Source organism: Mastigoproctus giganteus, chromosome 1 (genome assembly GCF_048544385.1).
Source record: "Mastigoproctus giganteus isolate SK-2022 chromosome 1, ASM4854438v1, whole genome shotgun sequence".
NCBI classification, from domain to species: domain Eukaryota; kingdom Metazoa; phylum Arthropoda; class Arachnida; order Uropygi; family Thelyphonidae; genus Mastigoproctus; species Mastigoproctus giganteus.
In genome coordinates, this window is record NC_143575.1 from 52,652,138 (window position 1) to 52,667,794 (window position 15,657).

Here is a 15,657-nt window from a genome sequence, read left to right on the forward strand (position 1 = left end):
TTCTAAATACTGGAACAAACACCTTCTTCCACATGCCTACCCGTACTTTTTCTGCCATTGATCTCTCTATCTGCTCCCCTTCTCTACTCCCTTCACTCACTTGGGAAGTGGAGGAGAATCCATACGGAAGCGATCACTTCCCCGTGATAACCTTGTTACACAGTGGGAGACCATGTCTTCCTTTTAGGTTACCACGGTGGAAGATTGATCAGGCTGACTGGACTGCCTTCCATCATCAGGCAAATTTTGATCTTAGCACAGTCAGTCAAGAGTCTATCAATGATGCAGTTAAGTACATCACAGAAAATATTGTCCCAGCAGCTGCGAATGCTGTTCCAAAAACATCTGCCCGGTTTCCACCATTTCCTAAACCTTGGTGGAATTCACAATGCACAGCAGCAAAAAAGGCTCAAAACAAAGCGTGGGGGATATTCCGCCGATATCCTACCACGACCAACCTTATAGCCTTTAAACGTGCAAGAGCCAAAGCACGATATATCCGCCGTCAGAGTCAAAAGGAATCGTGGATCCGTTTTACATCATCTATTAACCAGTCTACCAACTCTAAGGTAGTCTGGGATAAAATCCGGAAAATGAAGGGAAAATATACATCACACCCTTCTTCAATCCTAGATTATAATGGATGCGCTATTGCAGATCCAACTGCAATAGCCAATGCTCTTGGGGAAACATTCTCTAACATCTCTGCAACATCTTCGTATTCCCCAGAGTTCCTGGTCCTGAAACATAAATTGGAAAAACAAGCACTTAATTTTAAGACCAAGGGCCTCTATCCCTACAACGGGGCGTTCATTATAGAGGAACTCAAAAGAGCCCTCACTCTTTCCAAAGCAAGTGCTGTTGGACCAGATGGCATCCATTATGAAATGATTAAACATCTTTCACCAAAATCTGTGGATTGTCTGCTCCTTCTGTATAACAGAATCTTTATTGAAGGGCAGTTTCCGGACTCTTGGCGAAAGGCAATCGTTCTTGCCTTTCCTAAGCCAGGAAAGGATCCAAAAGTCACCACCAATTATCGTCCTATTGCTCTGACCAGCTGTCTGTGCAAAATCCTGGAGAGAATGGTTAATTCTCGTTTAATATGGTATCTCGAAACAAATGACCTTCTCTCCAACATCCAGTGCGGCTTCCGAAGGAACCGGTCCACTTTGGACCATCTTATTAGATTGGAAGCATCCATCCGGGATGCTTTCCTAAAACGCGAACACTTGGTGTCGGTGTTCTTTGACATGGAAAAAGCGTATGACACAACTTGGAGATTTGGCATCTTAAAAGATCTGCATAGCCTTGGCCTTAGGGGGCAACTCCCCATTTTTATCAAAAACTTTCTAGCCAATCGATCTTTCCAAGTTCGTGTGGGATCCTTACTCTCTCGTTCCTTCACTCAAGAGGAGGGAGTACCACAAGGATCAGTATTAAGTGTTACGCTTTTTGCCATCAAAGTAAATTCCATCACAGAACAACTTCCTCCAACTGTACACAGTGCCCTCTATGTTGATGACTTTAGCATATTTTGTCAGTCATGCAACATGAGGGTTATTGTAAGACAACTGCAGAAAGCTATTGATCGCCTCAACTCCTGGGCACTTGCTAATGGCTTCAGGTTCTCGCCGGAGAAGACCGTTTGTGTACACTTTTGTCGTAAGCATAATCTTCATCCTGAACCTGAATTAAAGCTCGGACAAAATGCAATTCCAGTAGCAGCGGATACAAAATTCTTGGGACTCATATTCGATAAAAAGCTGACCTTTCTGGATCACATTCGTCAACTCCGCACAAAGTGCACAAGAGGGCTGAATATTCTGCGCTCTCTTTCCTCAACATCTTGGGGTGCGGATCGATGCACCCTACTACGCATCTATCGTGCACTTGTACGATCCAGAATAGATTACGGGTCCTTGGTATACAATTCGGCCAGAGACAATGTACTTCGATGGCTGGATCCTGTCCATCATCAGGCTCTCCGTATCGCTATTGGAGCATTTCGAACATCTCCCGTCCAGAGCTTATACGTCGAAGCAAACGAACCACCGTTATCACTTCGACGTAAGCAGTTGTCTCTAAAGTACGCCTTAAAACTAAAATCCCTGCCAGACCATCCTACGTGGCCATTCGTTTTTGAGCCACGATGGGAAAATTTGTACAACACCCGTAAGACTGCCAATCGTCCTTTTGGTATTCGTCTCCAAGAGCTACTCAAAGAACTTAATATTAAGGTAGACAAGGTTGCCCAAACACCAAAGCAACCCCTTCCACCCTGGCATGCTCGTGTTCCAACATGTGACTTGTCCCTCAGAAATTGGGGAAAGTCGGACAGACCATCCTACGTGGCCATTCGTTTTTGAGCCACGATGGGAAAATTTGTACACCCGTAAGACTGCCAATCGTCCTTTTGGTATTCGTCTCCAAGAGCTACTCAAAGAACTTAATATTAAGGTAGACAAGGTTGCCCAAACACCAAAGCAACCCCTTCCACCCTGGCATGCCGTGTTCCAACATGTGACTTGTCCCTCAGAAATTGGGGAAAGTCGGACACTCCATCGTCTGTCTACCTGCAGCTTTATTCAGCACACCGAGCTGAACATTCTGACTTCACGCCAGTTTACACAGACGGCTCGATGTCGGAATCATATGTGGGATCTACTGCTGTCTTTACAGACAGCACTACATCGGAGCAGATTCCCTCCGAATGCAGTATATTTACTGCAGAGCTGCATGCTATAGAGTTAGCCTTGGATCACATTAGTGAATTCCAATACCAACGGTTCATTTTATACTCCGATTCTCTCAGCGTGTTACAGGCTTTAATATCTGTAAGATATAATCCTCATCCAGTTCTGTCTAGTATTCAGCAGAAGATTCACTTCCTCCTCGGACGTGAATATGATATCCGCTTCTGCTGGATTCCGAGCCACATTGGGATTAGGGGAAATGATTTGGCTGACGCCGCAGCCAAATCAGCAATTCCCAATAATAACCGCTGCCTGTCAGTCCCCTATACAGACTACAGGCAAATAATACACAAAAAGATATATTCCCAATGGCAGGATTCGTGGAATAGACAGACTGCGAATAAATTATATCGTATAAAGCCTGTTATTGAACCGTGGCAGTCTAGTCTGCGCAGGAATCGTAAGGAGGAAGTTGTTCTCGCCCGGACCCGCATAGGACACAGTCATTTGACTCATTCGTTTTTGCTGCGGGCTGATGACCCTCCTATGTGTGAGTCCTGTGGCATAGTTTTAACCATCAGACACCTTTTAATTGATTGTCCAAATTTTAGGAATATCCATTTTACCGCTTTTAATCATCTGACTGAGCCATATACACTGTCAGATTTTATCCGACAATGACCATGTGTCTGCTGTTTTTAACTATTTTAAATTAATAAAAGTTTTTAATTCTATCTAAAATGCATACGTTATTGTTATTTCTTTATTGATTTATTTTTAGCTATTTGTTATTATATACCGTAACATGGTGGCCTAACCAATTAGGTCACCGAGAGCTAAAATTTTTATTTTACCTGTTCTTGCCGCATTATAGCCTGAGTTGCTGATGCGCCAATAAAATACAAACAAACAAACAATGGTATTTGAAGTGCATACTACACCATCATATTTACTCTTGTCTCCATATGTCTTCCATCAAACAATACATATGCTGAAGCAGATTTAGATAATGTGGTTATGCAGATTCATATTCCATTCTGTCGGCTACTTAATATTTTAATGCCCTCCACCCACTTTGGTGGTCACCTGAAATGGGTGAGCTAGGACAACTAAATGGAATCTCTGCAGACAAGCACAATCTTACCCTGCTTACTGTTTCTCATACATATGTTCATTTTCCTACAAGATTAACTAGTGCTATTGATTTTTTTTTTTTTTTTTTTTTTGAAGCAGCTCATCCCTCATGCATGCACACACACACACACACACACACACACACACACACACACACACACACACACACGAAGCCAAAAATGCTCAGTAAATCAGTAAACATATCCCAGAAAATACATCATGGAGTTATGTATTCCATTTGAACCTCTGTCTCTTGAATACCAAACAAAAGCCCTGTGACCCCCATATCCAGCATGCAGTAGAAAGGGTTTGAGCAAATTTGTGTGTTTATAGGCATGTCCATAACTTGCTCTTACATTTTCTGCAGTATATATTTGTGCCAGTGACAGTCATTGAACATCACTTATAACCCAGTCATGTACCTTTATTTGACTGCAATGAATAATTTTTCTTAATTTCTTAACACTTGCTCATTTCACACTATTTCAAATTGGTGTCTAATTCCTTAACTCTAAGGGCATATTCACTGGCAGTTTTGTTCACTTTTGACATCCCTGTCATTTCGGGAATGGATGGACTAAAGTCTGAAATTTTATTCCTCAGTGTGCAGCAATGGTAGTATTTTTAAATATGTTCATTATATCTAATTTATTTGGTATTTGGCCATTATATGGCTACGCTAAATACATGGAGATGAGAGTAAATGCGATGGTATGATGTACACTACAATTGCAACACCATTATAATGGTGTTATATCAGCTGTACTCTCTCTCTCTCTCTGCTGTATCATGCATCTGTTTTTCTTTATGCTTGAAATGTGTACTTTTTTGGATTAGTTGAATAATAAATAAAAAGAGAAAATATGTCCTACAAGTTTATACTTATGAATTTCTGATTTTAATATATAACTAAGATATACAGATAAAGATTAGCTGAAATGTTAACATTACAGAATACTTGATTAATATAATAATTAATCATATAAACAATGTTAAAACAACTAATTAATAAATAACAAGTAAATCAATTCATATTCACTTGTATTATATTTAAACTTTATCAATTAATATCTTGGACTTTTTGATATCTAATCAAATCTGCCTTTGTGTTTGCTCTCCTTTTTTAGGACTGCTTTCATTCTCTTTTAAAATTACTGAGATGGGCATGGCAATCGTTTAAAGCTGGATTGTGTGAGACTATTCAGGGGGCCACCATGCCAGCAATTGCTGCACTTTTAGATTTAGAAAGGCTGGTGTACATCTGCTCCTCTAGTCTACATCTTCTCAGGATTTATATTAATGAAGTTTACCCAAACAGTCGTAAGTATAAAAGTGAAAATGTTTGATTTCAGTGAAAAAAAATAAAAATTTTTTTCTGTTATTTTTTATTATTTTTTTGAGTGCATAATAAAATAGAAACAAAATCACTGGTAAATCAATTTTTATTATACTTGAGAACATCCAGTCAATGGCAAGGGGGAAAAAATCACCTTATATTTTTTATTTACCTTCAAAAATTGGTAGATTTAATATAACTTCTTAGTTTATGGCACTGGGATATCAGTTTTAGGTAGTTTTATAGTTTGTCATTATGGAATGAAAAATAAATTAATTCAAGCTGTCTAGGGTTGCTTGTGCAAGGTTACTATTTTTGGTTCCATAGCCTTTTTTTTTTGTGCCCACTGGGAGGTTAATGTTACTGTATGTAATTTGGCAAGTGCAGAATGAAAATAGCCTCTTGTCAGTATTATTGTAGTTTGGCAGTATGCAGAACAAAAAAAAAAAAAAAAAAAAAATAGTTTGTATAAGCAGTACTGCTATTGGGAAGGCCCTTTTCCCTTTGTAAGTTTACTGCTACACACAAAGGACACATTTCCTTTGTGTGCAGCAGTAAAAAGGAACTCTCAGCAATAGCAACTTTCAGTAAGAACACAAAGGGCACATGTCCTTTTTGTGTACTTACTGAAAGTTGCTATTGCTGAGAGTTCCATTGCAGTTTTGTGATGTATGGGTTGAAAATTCAATTGGTCTCTAATTATATATGTTGGGACATCCTACCTGCCGACCTATTACTTCACATTGTGGCCTGTTATTTTTTATTATTTTTTTGAGTGCATAATAAAATAGAAACAGAATCACTGGTAAATCAATTTGTATTATACTTGAACATCCAGTCAATGGAGACCTTAGGGAGACCAAAGTGCTATACTTCCAGTGAGTTTAAAATCAACATGCCGCAAAATAGTTTCACATCGAAAATATCAGTTTCTTAGTAATATTTGATTTTTGTATTTTATATTGCTTTATTATGGTGTGCAGGTGCCTCCATAGGCAGGTGGGAAGGAGCAGCAGTGCGTAGCACATGCTTCTTAATTAGACCGGTGTTCGAGCCCATCACCACCAAATACGGAGGATGCGGAAAGGTCAGGAAAGGTCACCGCATATCCCGGAGCAATATGGCCTTAGTTGCTAATGCTCCTAAAAACCAAATAAACAACATTATAAACAACATTATAGTAGTATTTAACAATATCATTATAACCATGAACGTTATTTAGTGTTATGTAATATTGTTGGATTTTTATATTTAATTATTAATTTTTGATAACAAAAATTAAATTCTGTTTTGAAAAATATGTGATTATTGGGAGAAACTATTCTTGTGGCTCATTATGCTTTTCATGATAACTGATGTGGTCCATCACTGTCAGCATTTCATGTTTTGGCCCTAGCCAAAAAAGGTCACACACCCCTGGTCTATGTGATGTGTGAATCCATTCCAGCCTTCGTAGCTCAGTGGTTAGAGCACTGGTCTTGTAAACCAGGGGTCATGAGTTCAATCCTCACCAAAGGCTTAAAAGCATCTAACACTGTTTGTGTCTTTTAGGCTTGACATAGCCGAGTGGTCAGGAGCGAGAGTGCATAGCACCCGTTCCTTGAGTGGAACGGAGTTCAAGCCCATGACTACTAAATACTATAAGTATTTGTATTGACGAATTATTGTAAACTCTACTGACTTGGTTGTCGTGCCGGAGTATAAAGAGAAAATTTAAATCTGACATTGGCACCTTCCTCTGAATATGTGATGAAAACTCTTCATGATTGAGACCATAAATCCCCCATGTTGAAACCTAAAAACCTTGAGGTTGATACTGAAAAATAAGGCTTTTGCTGTTCTTACTGTACTGTACTGTACTGTGCTGTGCTGTGCTGTGCTGTGGTGTGAGGGATATAAAACCACTGTTGTTGATGCCATTGCAATTTCCACAATATGGGAATGTCATAATCAATCAGAGATGCCAGTTTGTAAGGATTAAAAACTGAGATCTAACTGATCACTTAAAACACCTGTTCTGATATTATTTCAAATTTTTCAATTTAGTGTTCAATAGTCAGATAAAATTATAGTGACTCAGTCAAGTATTGTTGTAACCAAAGGCAGATGTAAGATCCTATGTATTGCTGAAGAATGTAAAGGTATGATATATCATCTTAATTATCCCAGCTTCTGGTATGGCTTTTTATTTAATGATATATTATTGAATTAGGAATGAGCCTTTAGATACAAACAACTTCCACATCTTCATGGAGAGATGATTGGTTTACATTTTGTGACATCACTACTTTTTCATCATTGCAACATGGTCAAATGGACTAAGAATATTTGTGATTTAAGAATACTAAGATTTAAGTAATGTTGCTTACTGTGAGTAGAAAGTTAGTTTGTATATTGTGAGTAGAGTTTGATTTTTATTATTTTTAAATATTTAAAAATTAAAATTTTCAGTTATGTTACAAATTTAAGTTTTCTAGAACTGAAGTATTTAGAATTGTTGTTTATGAATTATATTTAGAATTGTTTATGAAGAATTTTCTGCAAACCATTATTAATAAATAATAATTAATATTAATTTTAATAATAAATTATATTTAATAAAATTATACAATTAGTATTGTTCTTGTAGATCAACAGAGGACTGGCAGTCATTTTGCATTTTATTAAAACTCATTGCAAGACTAAGAATGATAAAATATTTCTACAAAGTATCTCTAAAAATGTTTTGTATCTGATTATTTTAATAAATTTTGTTTTTGATATCTGATTATTTTAATAAATTTTGTTTTGCATTCTAGCTATTTCTAAAAAATTGCCAACTGAGATTCCCAAATTAGCAGACTGTGTTGCTGATGCCTGTGCTCTTTTGCGGCATATTCTTTCTGATCAGTTGCCACTAGGTTCCGTCCAATCAAGTTGCTCATCCTCTGGGTTGCCAACATCATCATCTTCAGCTGCCTTGCTTACTTCTTATGTACACACCATTTTGGAAGAATGTCATAATACTTTTCTTGCTTGTTACCATGCCTTTTATCCTAGTGCACAACTAAAGTGGAAAGGACTTTGTGATTTGCTGCTTACTGTCACTGTGGTAAGATGACTAAATTAAGTGATGGATTATTAATGTTTTATTATTGGCTGTGTGGAGTGATGTTTGGTATGGGGGACCAGTACCTATGGAGATCAGTGTTTTTTTTTATTCCTCTGCTGTTTTTCATTTGACTATCATAAACATTTACTCAGCAAAACTACTACAGATAATCTTTACCATTATAGCACTTTATTATAATCAAATTGTGTACAAAATAACAGCAATTCTTTTATTGCCGAGTGCTTATTATTATTTTTTTTTATCACATCATGATTGCTGCATAATAAATGATAGCAAACTTTCATTTACACTTCTGGCAAGGAAGGGTTGGAGCAGTCAGCTAACCCCAAGTAGTGCTTTCCCTGTATTCTTATTTTCCTATATCCACGATGATACAAAGGTTGGTAGGGTTGTTAACGACAGTAAAGACAGTATGCTACTGCAACAGGATCTAGATAAGTTGGAAAAATGAGCCGAGAAGTGGCAGCTGAAGTTTAACATTGACAAATGCAAAGTACTGCATATAGGTAGCAGTAACCCAAGAGAAATCTATCAACTGTGTAGTGCTTTCCCTGTATTCTTATTTTCCTATGTCCACGATGATACAAAGGTTGGTAGGGTTGTTAACGACAGTAAAGACAGTATGCTACTGCAACAGGATCTAGATAAGTTGGAAAAATGAGCCGAGAAGTGGCAGCTGAAGTTTAACATTGACAAATGCAAAGTACTGCATATGGGTAGCAGTAACCCAAGAGAAATCTACCAACTGTGTAGTACTACACTCAGGGAAGTGGAGAGTGAAAAAGACCTGGGCGTAATTGTGCAGTCAGATATGAAGTTTGCTGAGCAGTGCAGATGAGCTGCCAGAGCAGGTCATGGAGTCTTGTCAATGATATTTAGGAATTTTGCTAGCAGGGACAAGGTGATTATCCTGTTGTAAGGCAATGGTCAGGCCACACCTTGAGTGCTGTATACAGATCTGGAGGCCTCATTTTAGGGAGGATGTAGAGTTGCTAGAATGAGTACAAAGAAGGGGAACAAAGGGGTACTCTTACCAAGATAAGCTTAAGTTCTGCAAATTGTAGTGCCTGGAGACTAGGCACTTGCAAGATGATCTGATTGAGGTGTATAAGACCTTGAATGGGTTGAGCAAGCTCAGTGCTGGTGGGATTCTTCCTCTTGCTCAGATTGCAAACCTGAGGGGACATAGATTCAAATTGAGGAAAGACAGTTGTAGAATACAGATGCTGAAATTTGCCTTTAGCCAGCGGGTAGTTGATTGCTGGAACAGACTTCCATCTCTTGTTGTGGAAGTTGATAGCTTAAATAAATTTAAGCCTGAGCTAGACAGACATTTGGAGTGAATGGATGGGTGAAATGGGAGTTTATTTGTTTTTTTTTTTTTTTTTTGGCTGATGCCGCATAAGCTTGCTTTCTTACATCGTATGCTTCAACTAATGCTAATACTATGCGATTGAGAATCCACATTTAAAGAACTCATTTGTATCTCTGGGTGTATATTCAAAGAGGTGCATAGAATACTTTTTTGAAGGTCAGCACTCTCAAATATCATCTGTAAAAATGTTTGGTAAATTCTCGTTTGAGTAAACAAGATAAATTTGGAACAGGCACACTGTGAAAATACCGAATAGAAACTGGAATTCCATTAACCTGTGTTTGCTACTTGGTAAGCAGAGCACCCTACTAGAGAGACCATCTTGTATTTAAAAGTGGAATAAGAGAACCAGAAACATTTTAGAAGAGAAAACTTTTTGTAGCAAATAAGTATATGGTTTTTGCAAAAAAAAAAAAAAAAAAAAAAAAACATACAAAAAAAACTGTTTATCGAAATATTAGCTGAGCAATTTTTGATATTTTTAATCCTAAAAGTAATGATGTCCATTTCCACTTACAGCCTATCAAGCTCCACTTACTTTTTATGACAGAATCCCAATTATTGATTGCCAGAGAAGGCTGAAGAGAGGAAATTACTAATTCTTTTGACAGGGAATATTGGAGTGAATGTATGCGCAAGTACTGTCTTTAAAGTGAAAAGAACTGTACAGTAAATAACTAGGACACTGAGATGACAGTGTCCTAGTTATTTACTGTACAGTTCTTTTCACTTTAAAGACAGTACTTGCGCATACATTCACTCCAATATTCCCTGTCAAAAGAATTAGTAATTTCCTCTCTTCAGCCTTCTCTGTCTTAAAATCTCTCTACCCCATTCTGTCAAATTCATCTGTTGCTTCTATCATTCTCCCAACACTCTTGATGTTTTTCTCATGAACAACCTTTCCAACAAGTACACAATTGAGTTGAAGCTTGGCATGATCTTATTGTAAAATAGATGTGTGGAAATTTGCCTTTAGCCAGCGGCTGGTTAATTACTGGAACAAACTGCCATCTGTCATTGTGGAAATTGATAGGTTAAATAAATTTAAGGAGGAACTGGACAAACATTTAGAGGGAATTGTTTTGTAAATTTTTTTTTTTTTTTTTTTTTATGATGCTGCATAAGCTCATATACTTGCTTTCTTGCATCACATTCTAATACTACTACAGGTGGCCCCCGCTTAACGCTGATAATTCTTTCCTGAAAAAGAGCACTAAGTGAATCCACGCTAACCGAGCTCCGCATTCCCATAAAGTAACATATGTATTTGTAAGTTGCGGTCGGTGCCATAGGATATTTCCTAATCAATAATAAACGGTAGTGAAAAGATGCACAAATGTGGGTCAAAATATTTAATATTCAAATATTTGTACATATAAAATATTCTGCATTACATACATATATAATTTTATGTGGTAACTACTTACGTATCAAAATTAAACTTAAAATTCCAATTAAAATCATGAATTTAATTGATCTAAATTAATTTTAATTGATTTAATTTAATTAATGAATTTAATCATGAAAAATGTGTTGATTTTGGGTTGAACTTTGGCCCTCTTCTAAATAACTTAAAAGGGGTATTAATTTTAAATCCCCCGCATCTTTACCACCCAACAATAAAGTCACCCGAATCTTTGCCGCTTTGAAACCTGGCATGTTTTTTTTTCTTCTTTCAATATGAAACTTCTTTTAGGCATTCGTTTCCACAAAAGTCCTGCTTCATCTATGTTATAAACTTGTTGAGAAGTATAACACATAATACCCCTCTTCAATAATTTTAAGTTCTTTTTTGAAAGTTTCGGCTCCTTGATCTGCACTTGCGGCTTCTCCCTAGATTTTAAATCTATTCAAGCAGCTGTTACCAGTTTTAAATGGTTCCACATTTTTTTTCTTCTTCTTTATGTGAGTTTTCTTCAGATCATCATATTGGCTAATCTCTCTCTCTCTCTCTCTCTCTCTCTCTCTTTTATATATATATATATATAATATTTAACTTAACTGAATTCTGCATTGGATATTATCTTCAATAAAATTAGTTAACGTCTTTCCATTTCAATCCTAATAACCGTCCTAGCCCTAGTTGCTTGCAGTGGAACAGCTATCTTTCCCGCTGCTAAAATTAATTCTTTATTTTTTTTTATAATTGTTCTTACAGTTAAACTTGCAAGTCCTAAATTATGGCACACATCCACTTGTCATTGATGGGAATCGATTCGCTTCAAAACGTCTAATTTCATTTTCAAATTCAGTCTTTTTCTTATATTTATAGGCTTCGTACTGCGCCGAGACGTTGCATTTTCATTCTTATCTGCCATTATTAACTCTTCAAAAATGTAACTGCGTTGGTTGTATTAATTAAGATACAATGTTCAAGTAAACTGTCCGTTATGCACGATGTCTAATACTGTACTGAGTTATGACTAGACTTCAGATAAATGCATATAACGCAAATATTACAAGCAATATACTTGATCATTTTTTAAAATGTTGATCTCGGAATATGTAACAAGTCACTGTACTGCAATTAAATTAGTGTGAGAAGATATTTCACTGAGTGTGGGAAAAGTTCTGAAGTCAGCGTGGGAAACGTTTTAATACTGTTTTGTTATTCATTTTCAAGCCATCCGCTCTATCAAATGAAACAATTTCGTTAAATATGCCAAAAATGCAATCTGTAAAAGAGTGTTATAGTGATCTGTGACAGCGTTATAGTCAGATATGGGTTATAATTTAAGAACAGCATTATAGTGAATCAGCGTAAAGCGAACCGCATTATAACGGGGGCCTGTTAATTTTTGGAACATAGAATAACTGATATATTTTTATTAGTTAATTTGCAGCACATTTTGGGAAATCGCCTGTAGTTATTCTTTCTTATTGAGTACAGTCTTTATTAACCGTTTGATGAGAATGTACATATATCTGCATATTTCCTATGTGGGCTCTGTAGAATATGTACATATGTTTTTCAAGGTCATTTCAAGCAACATATGTATTAATGTACAAATTGTCTTGAAATCTTCCATCGAGAGCTGCCATCTCTTCTGTGTTTCCAGGCTTTGAAAATCAGAGGAGAATGAGAGAATATTTGTTAAAAAATGCTGAAATCTGAAAAAATTCTCTGGAATTCAGTTCCAGAAGGTGATTAAATTGAATTAGATTATACATAAATAAATATTACTCTATCAAAAAGCCTTGTGTCAGAACTTCAGTGTAGTATGTTTGATTGATAGTCTGATTTGGTGGGACTTATTCAGCCATGATATTTCCTTTAATATCAAAAAACCCTCATGGTTTTCATTTCGACATTCTTTGCTTTTCTTAATTTGGGGAATGTTTTCTTTTCCATTGCATTGGATATCTTTTAGTTATTAGATTGTACTGGAACAGCCAACTTTCATCGCAAGTAATTACAGTACTCATAAAATCATGGTCTTCTGCAGTTACAAACTCGGAGTCTTCTCCGAGTTTGTAACTGCCTAAATGTTTGTAAATGCCTAAATTATCTGTTAAAATTTGTCTAAATCTTTCCCTGTCCATATTGAATTCTAATGCAACCATTTTAATGCTTAAATGATTGTCATTTTTAATTAGTATCCTTACCTGGTTGACAGTTTCATCAGTTTTAGTGGATAGTGGAATGCCTGGTTGTTCATCCTCTTTCTCATTCTCTCTCTTCCTTCTAAAAATCTTTTGTACCATTCACACTGTAAGTTCTTGACATCTTTCCCATAAACTTAATGTAACAATTTATAACTTGTAATTGTTTTTTTTTTTTTTTTTTTTTTTTTTTTGTCATTTTTCCAACAAACTGCAAAAACTTATGCAGTGAAATGAAAAGGTAATGAAAACTTATCTCACTGCAAAGCAAAGCAAATGAGTGTATCGGAATGTGACTTGGCAGACAACTAGGGAGCTAGTTGTCTGCCAAATTAACTGTAGCCTTTCTGGCTTTGTTATTTAATGCCCAACCTTGTATAATGGAGTGAATAATTTTTGATACAAATTTCTTTCAAAATATGAAGGCAACTGTGTAAAAATCACTTTAAAATTAATTTTCTATTTCAGTAAAGTTGGGATACAAACTTACAACTTTATTACATAAGCAATTGTCAATGTGACATGATGATGCTATTTAGACACTCTCAGGTAGAGGTCAGTTAGTGAGAATGAAAACAATCTCAGCAAGCAGATGGCTAAATGGTATGAAATAATTGCAAGAAACAAAAAATGTGTTACAAAGGCCAAAGACATTTTGCCACTAGATGACTTGTTTTACCCTATCATAGTAACTGTACTGTAGACGAAGCCCTCCGAGACATGATATTAACATTAATTAAAACAAAGCCTTTCAGACCAATAGCACCTGAAAAAGAGTGACAATAAGAATCAAAGATTGTTCCACAACTGCTAACTTTTTATTCTAACTACTTTCACATCTGTTTCCTTCCAAACTTTCTGTTCTTTGGAGTACTAGTTTATATGCTGAATTTTGATCAGCTGTCTTTCCAGCTCTGGTGGTGTTGGCACCATTGCAAGGAACTCTTTTCTTTCCACTACTGTTAAAGGGATGAAGAATGCTAGTTGCACTGTAAAATTTCATTTTAATGATTATAATATTATGCTACAAAGAACTATACTGTAGAGGGTTGAGAAAGGGAATTATATAGCTGTTACATTAATACATCCAAAAATGTATTAATGTAACAGCTATATGTAATGGCACTTTTTTTTTAATACATTCACACATCACACATCCTCCAAGTTAACTGTAGCCTTTCTGGCTTTGTTATTTAATGCCCAACCTTGTATAATGGTTGAAATACTGTCAGTCCTCAGTTTTTGTGACAAATGTATAACAGGAGTGGTTCCTTATTCACAATTGTTTAGAAACAAAATTAAAATACAGGTGCAGGATACAGAAATTATATACAGAAATAATGTTTACTTTAACAATAAATATAAATTATTAAACATTAAATTTTGTCTTTAATTACCAGTAATAAGTTCAATGACTGCGTACAGTTGTCTGGTGATGGGTTATTGTTGGTAAATGACTAGACTCTATCAGGACTACCAGTTCTTTTTCTGAATAAGCAACAGTATCCTGAAGAGAAACGGCAGCCTTCAGACTCGGTGAACTTTTAGTTCAGTAAGTTGCTTTAAAAAAGGCTACCATTGACATCTGTCTAGCCTCATTTTATTTTCATAGCATGCCTTGTAACAATGAGAAAGGTTTTCTAACCTCTAGTAAATGCAGGGGCTAAAAAATAAAAAAAATACAATGATTAGAAAATAAATGCTTAAGGAGCAGTTATATTATTTCTTCAGAATCTTCCTTTTGTGCCTGTTTTTATGCTACATCTACACCATTTCCTAATTTTGAAAGTCTTTAGAATATGCCTCCAGGTTCTTTTACATCATTCTCATCAGTTTCTTCAGACATAGATACTTTTTAAACTTAGCCATTCACTGGCATCATGATGCATTTACACATCTAGTTTAACTTTTAATTAATGCTTTTCTTTGGTGCAGAAGTAACCACGTTATGATGTTTGCTGTTCATATTTGCTCTTTCTGTTTATATTTGCTTCTTCAGATTTATGAGCCAGTTTCAAAAATCAACATGATTTTTGCAGCAACTAAACAGGTATGTCAAAACACCTGGCAGTGTAATATGCTGTGCACTGCAGAACAGTCTTGTGTATCAGATAGTTCCGAAAGCTGATATATTTTTCATTTTTGTTTACTTAGCAAGTAGAGTATAAATGATCAAAATACATGAAATGAATGCCCTTCACCTGTGTAAAGTTTAGAGTATATTTATCATTAATAGAGTCTAAATATCATACATTTTACAGATGTTTTCTGTTCCTCTTCTTCAGTTAATCTTGCTTTTACCCTGTCACTAAAACGCCAACACACCAGACTGTTGCTGACAGGGTCAGTTTTGTGTATTGTTATTTTTTTTTGCAAGTGTTCTACAGTCTTTAGGTAT

At 36.0% G+C, this 15,657-nt stretch overlaps 1 protein-coding gene and 1 non-coding gene across 5 annotated transcripts in view; both read left to right on the forward strand.

The window, feature by feature from the left end:
- Positions 1-15,657, forward strand: part of hiw (MYC binding protein highwire) — a 1,043,263-nt gene that overhangs the window by 438,247 nt on the left and 589,359 nt on the right. For all 4 annotated transcript variants that reach the window (XM_090372846.1, XM_090372865.1, XM_090372875.1 and 1 more), the window contains exons 31-32: positions 4,958-5,150; positions 7,965-8,257. In XM_090372846.1, the coding sequence (XP_090228972.1) occupies positions 4,958-5,150; positions 7,965-8,257 (486 nt within the window). The remainder of the gene's footprint in view (positions 1-4,957; positions 5,151-7,964; positions 8,258-15,657) is intronic.
- TRNAT-UGU (transfer RNA threonine (anticodon UGU)) lies at positions 6,613-6,685 on the forward strand. The gene has a single exon. It is a non-coding gene; the product is annotated as a tRNA-Thr (tRNA).